The 5,000-nt window shown below is 49.1% G+C and overlaps 1 protein-coding gene across 1 annotated transcript; it reads left to right on the top strand.

The window, feature by feature from the left end:
- Nucleotides 1-2,262: 2,262 nt before the first annotated feature.
- Nucleotides 2,263-4,833, top strand: LOC143030018 (uncharacterized). Its single transcript, XM_076193225.1, has 4 exons — nucleotides 2,263-3,051; nucleotides 3,150-3,510; nucleotides 3,620-3,856; nucleotides 3,938-4,833. The coding sequence occupies exons 1-4, from the start codon at nucleotides 2,263-2,265 to the stop codon at nucleotides 4,831-4,833; spliced, it is 2,283 nt and encodes a 760-aa protein (XP_076049340.1).
- The last annotated feature ends 167 nt before the right edge of the window (nucleotides 4,834-5,000 follow it).

The raw sequence follows: 5,000 nt of genomic DNA, 5'->3' as shown, positions 1-5,000 counted from the left end.
GTGTATACTTAGGGATAGGAAGGAGCCTCAGAGGTTACTGGTGCGACCTTGTAGGAAATATACTAGGTTGAATCATAATGTTCAGGTTGTATCATATTATCTATGTTGTATCATAGTATTCATGTTGTATTATATTATTCAAGTTAAGATATAGATACTTGTACTTGTAGTGTTTGCTAAATACCCCAATTGACTTAACATGAGATAGATAAAATGTTACAGTACCCTTGTATACAGGAAGGGCAACGTAACATGTGGGGCCCGTGTCCAGGATAGAAAATTGTGCATACGTAGACTAAAGCTCCAATTACATTAGTGTGACAAGTGTTGTGTTGTACCAAAAAAATTGCCAGCGTTAATAGTGTCTATCGGTCGCACCGTGATCCCGTAGAAGTTATCTATCTTATGTGTTTAACTATTAGCTGGCTGTCAGTATATAATTACCACGTGTTCTCGAAATTCTGAGTTCAAAATGTTTGACATCGACCAATTTCTTACTAACCCTTCAGGCAAGGCTCTATGGGATATAAAAAGAGAATGCTTGATCAACCTTGCCCGACGCCTCGGGTTAGAGGGTTACTCAAGCTTGAAAGGGGACCCTCAGGGGGAAATGGTCTTCAACCACCTCGTTGAGGAGGGAATGATCAGGGAGGATGACATACCTGAAACAGAGGAATCTGCTAAAGAGCCAAATAACGTAGATCCGCAGATTGGCAGTGACAATGAACTTAGTTACATGGCTTCACAGATTGGCAATATCAACGAGCCTAATAAAATTGCTCCACATGGTGGTATTGCCAATGAGCCAATTAACGAAGCTCCACAAATTGTTACTGCCAAGGAGCCTAGTAATCTAGCCTTACAAGTTGAACTCAGAAAAATCGAGTTACAGTTGGAAACCCTCCGTCGAGAGCAAACGAGAGCAGATACCCCTGTGTTTAGGCTCGAGTCCCAGCTTGCAAGTGTGTCCAAGTTCAATGAAGACGAACCCGACAGGTTCTTTGTGCTATTTGAAAAAATGGCACATTTGAATGGGTGGCCACTTGACAGATGGACTCAACTTGTCTATCGGTCGTTTACTGGTAAGGCGTTGGATGTCTTCTCCGCTCTCTCTGAGGAGCAGGTGAAAGACTACTATATGGTTAAGTCCACCGTCCTTACCAGCTATCAGCTTGTGCCTGAGGCTTATCGCCAGCAGTTTAGGAACTTAAAAAAAGGGGGAAAAGAGACATACGTCGAATATTTTCGACGCAAACAAGCTTTGTTCCAACGGTGGATGGAGAGTGAATCAGCTCATCAGAGCCATGATAAACTGGCTGAGTTGATCCTGCTCGAAGACATCCGCAATAACTTACACCCCGATGTACGAGCGTACCTAGATCAAAGAGGTATACGTACCCTAGCTGATGCCGGCCCAGTTGCCGACCATTACATTCTTATTAATCCCCGCCAAAGTTACAGGTCTTCTGCTCCCGCGTCCCAACCCAGCCAAGTACGTGCCCACCAGGCATTTACTCTTGCACCATTCGCCCCTCCACCTACGTCAGCCCCTCAGGCAGCAGCCCCGGGACCTCGGTCGCCATCAGGATTTCCATCATATGCCACAGGTAAGCCCGTTGCCCATGAGACAGGGGGACCTATCTTTAATAGTGAGAGGAAACCTTTTTGTAAATATTGCCGTAGGCTAGGTCATGATGTTAATGACAGCTTCAGAGTAAAGAGCAAAATTCCCTCTCACCCAGGGACCCCCTCTCTCTCGATCAATGTGGCCAAACAGACGGAAGTACAGTTGGATCCTCTATCACCTACAAATAACCGACCTGTTGTGTCTCCCACCCCCTCCACGTTTGAACCATGTTGTTCATCCGGTTCCGTAGCTCTTAATGAGTCAAGTGTACCCGTTCCCATTAAGATCTTGAGAGACACAGGCTCAGCCTTATCTCTGGTTACCAAAGAAGCTGTCTCCTTCCTAGACGAATGCTACACTGGTAGTTGGGTTCTAGTGAACGGTTTGACTGGGGGATCACGTATCCCACTGTGCCAGCTATACTTACAGTCCGATATCAAATCAGGCTATGTCACGTTAGGGGTAGTTGATAGGGTACCTATATAGGGCGTCTCCCTCTTAATACGAAATTACCTCGCTGGAGGCGTGACGTTACCAAATGTCATGGTCTCGTCACGTCCTACCGCTGAGAATATACCACACAATTAGAGAAAGACATCCCTGGGCTATTTCCTGCGTGTGCAGTCACTCGTAGTATGAGCCAACAGACAGATGTCCCAAGCAATGAATCTGGCGAGGGAGGTGGCATCGATGTGATTTCCCCTTTGTCTTGTGAGAAATCGGAAGAAGATCCTATTCAGGTAAACCCCCCTGACCTCGGTCTAGGTGAATTCTTCGAAGATTCCTCACCGACAGGTAAACCTAAGAGTAATACAGTTGAGAATAGTGTCACGACCCTGACTAGTTTTGGCTCCTCTCCTGTTACTAGGAGTAATCTTGTTCAACTCCAGGCAGAGGACCCGGAACTGGCCAGTTTTCTCAATAGGGGAGTTAGTGAAGTGGAAGCCCAACAGGAGACAAATTGCTATTACACTAGCTCTGGCGTGTTGATGCGTAAATTTCGTCCCGCTACCTCCCCCGCCAGTCACCCTTGGTCAGTGCACCACCAGATAGTGATTCCGAAGCCCCTACGCCAAGATATCCTTAGCATTGCTCATGACGGCGTAGGAGGACATCTAGGAACTAGGAAAACTTATGCCAAAATTATATCGCATTTCTATTGGCCTAAGTTACGAAGAGACGTCAGTACATACTGCCGTACATGCCGTCCCTGTCAGTTAGTGGGAAAACCTAGCCCCAGTATCAAACCGTTCCCGTTGCAACCCATCCCAGTGATAAAGGAGCCTTTTAGTAAGATCACAATTGATTGCGTAGGTCCCTTGCCAAAAACTCCCCGTGGTCATCAGTTCCTACTTACCATCATAGATTGTGCCACTCGCTATCCGGAGGCTATTCCCTTACGCCGCATCACGGCAAAGAATGTTGTAAGAGCCCTAGTTCATTTTTTTTTACCCAAGTACGCCTTCCCACAGTGATACAGTCCGATCAGGGATCCAACTTTACTTCTCGGTTGTTTAACCAGGTGATGGAAAGCCTGGGTGTCAGGCAATCTAGGTCCTCGGCTTATCACCCGCAATCCCAGGGTGTAGTAAAGAGGTTCCATCAAACCCTCAAAAGAATCCTAAGTACCTTTTGCTTGGAAACCGGAGGGGACTGGGACGAGGGAGTAGATCTCCTGCTGTTCGCTATCCGTGATGGTGTTCAGGAGTCGTTGGGTTGTAGCCCATTCCAATTAGTTTATGGACATGAGGCACGGGGTCCCCTTAAAGTTTTGAGGGAGAGCTGGATAAGCAATGAGCCTTTGACCCCGTTGGCCTCCTATGTGGCTAAGTTTGGGGATAAACTTCGCTTAGCTATAAGTCTTGCCCATTCAAACCTAGAAGGTGCTCAGATTAAATTGAAGCACCAGTTTGATAAGTCAAAAGGATAGGTATTTTAAGAGTGGAGATAAAGTCTTAGCTTTCTTACCATTAAAAACTAACCCTCTTCAAGCTGTGTATAGTGGACCGTATCAGGTCTTAGAGCGCCAAGGTCAGGCCAACTATGTCCTCCACACTCCAGAGAGACGCAAGAAAAAGCGTCTAGTGCATATTAACTTGTTGAAACCCTACCACGATCGTGGTGAGGGTGTGATAGGAGATAGTGCGGAGGCTGACCCTCAGTCACCTGCGTGCTTAGTAGTGCCGGAAGTTAGTGAAGAAAGTGATGAGTGTTTCTTGGAAGCTCTTAGTGGGTCATGTGTTAAGATGGAAAACTCAGTGATTTTACGAGACCTCATTGTGAAGTTAGAACATCTCTCTGGTGCCTAAGCGAAGGACATAGAATCCCTGCTACGAACGTACGCGTGCATATTCGGTGATCACCCTCGCCCCTGCTCAGCACTGGAGCACGACGTGGAGACCCATGGGGCCCCTCCTATCCGCCAACGTCCTTACCGCCTGAACACCTTCAAGAGGGAGTACGTCCGAGCTGAGGTGCAACGTCTCCAAGAGCTCGGCATTGTACAACCCAGCCACAGCCCGTGGGCATCTCCGGTTGTCCTCGTGCCGAAGCCAGATGGGTCGATGCGATTGTGCGTCGACTATCGACGGGTCAACGCGGTAACGGAAGCGGATGGGTACCCCTTGCCTCGCATAGACGACGTGATCGACGACGTGGGCTCGGCGCGGTGGGTAACCAAGCTCGACCTCCTCAAAGGCTCCTACCAGGTCCGACTGACTGAGCGCTCGAGAGCCATCTCCGCCTTCGTCACCCCAGAGGGACTGTACGAATTCTCCGTCCTTCCCCTTGGGTTGCGGAATGCCCCGGCCACCTTTCAGCGCCTTATGAACCGCCTCACAGCCGGGATGGACGGCGTCCGGTGCTATCTCGACGATATCGTCGTCTTCGGGGACACCTGGGAGTTGCACCTGAGTCGCCTGAAATCTCTCTTCGCTGTGCTGGCTGCCAACAACCTGACGGTGAACCTCGCCAAAAGCGAGTTCGTCCATGCTCGGGTCACCTTCCTGGGGCATGTGGTCGGGCAGAATGAGGTCCGACCCGTTGCAGCTAAGATTGCGGCCATCCAACAATATCCGGCACTAGACGACAAAAAAAGCAGTGATGAGGCTTCTGGGGATGGCAGACTATTATCGGCGCTTCTGTCCAAATTTTTCTTCTATTGTGGCCCCGATGACCGACCTCCTCAGCGGCAAGAAGGCCTTTAGGTGGTCGCAGATGTGCCAGGAGGCCTTCGAGAGCTTGAAGACCCTACTATCCAACGCGCCCGTGCTACGAGCCCCTAACCTGGAGAAGCCGTTCACCCTTCACGTCGATGCTAGTGACGTCGCCGGAGGAGCAGTGCTGTTGCAGGACGGTGAGGGAGATTCAGTGT

This window comes from Oratosquilla oratoria, chromosome 11 (assembly GCF_046742065.1).
Source record: "Oratosquilla oratoria isolate Oo_2021 chromosome 11, ASM4674206v1, whole genome shotgun sequence".
In the NCBI taxonomy this organism is placed as follows: domain Eukaryota; kingdom Metazoa; phylum Arthropoda; class Malacostraca; order Stomatopoda; family Squillidae; genus Oratosquilla; species Oratosquilla oratoria.
The sequence above is the reverse complement of the archived record's forward strand: the minus strand, read 5'-3'. Positions and strand labels throughout refer to the sequence as shown.

What these genes read in the sequence shown, in the direction of transcription:
- LOC143030018 (XM_076193225.1), top strand. Translation starts at nt 2,263, where the DNA reads ATGAGCCAACAGACAGATGTCCCAAGCAATGAATCTGGCGAGGGAGGT. An exon ending in GCATCACGGCAAAGAATGTT is followed by an intron (nt 3,052 to 3,149) that starts GTAAGAGCCCTA and finishes TTGTTTAACCAG; the next exon opens with GTGATGGAAAGCCTGGGTGT. An exon ending in TGCCCATTCAAACCTAGAAG is followed by an intron (nt 3,511 to 3,619) that starts GTGCTCAGATTA and finishes ACCCTCTTCAAG; the next exon opens with CTGTGTATAGTGGACCGTAT.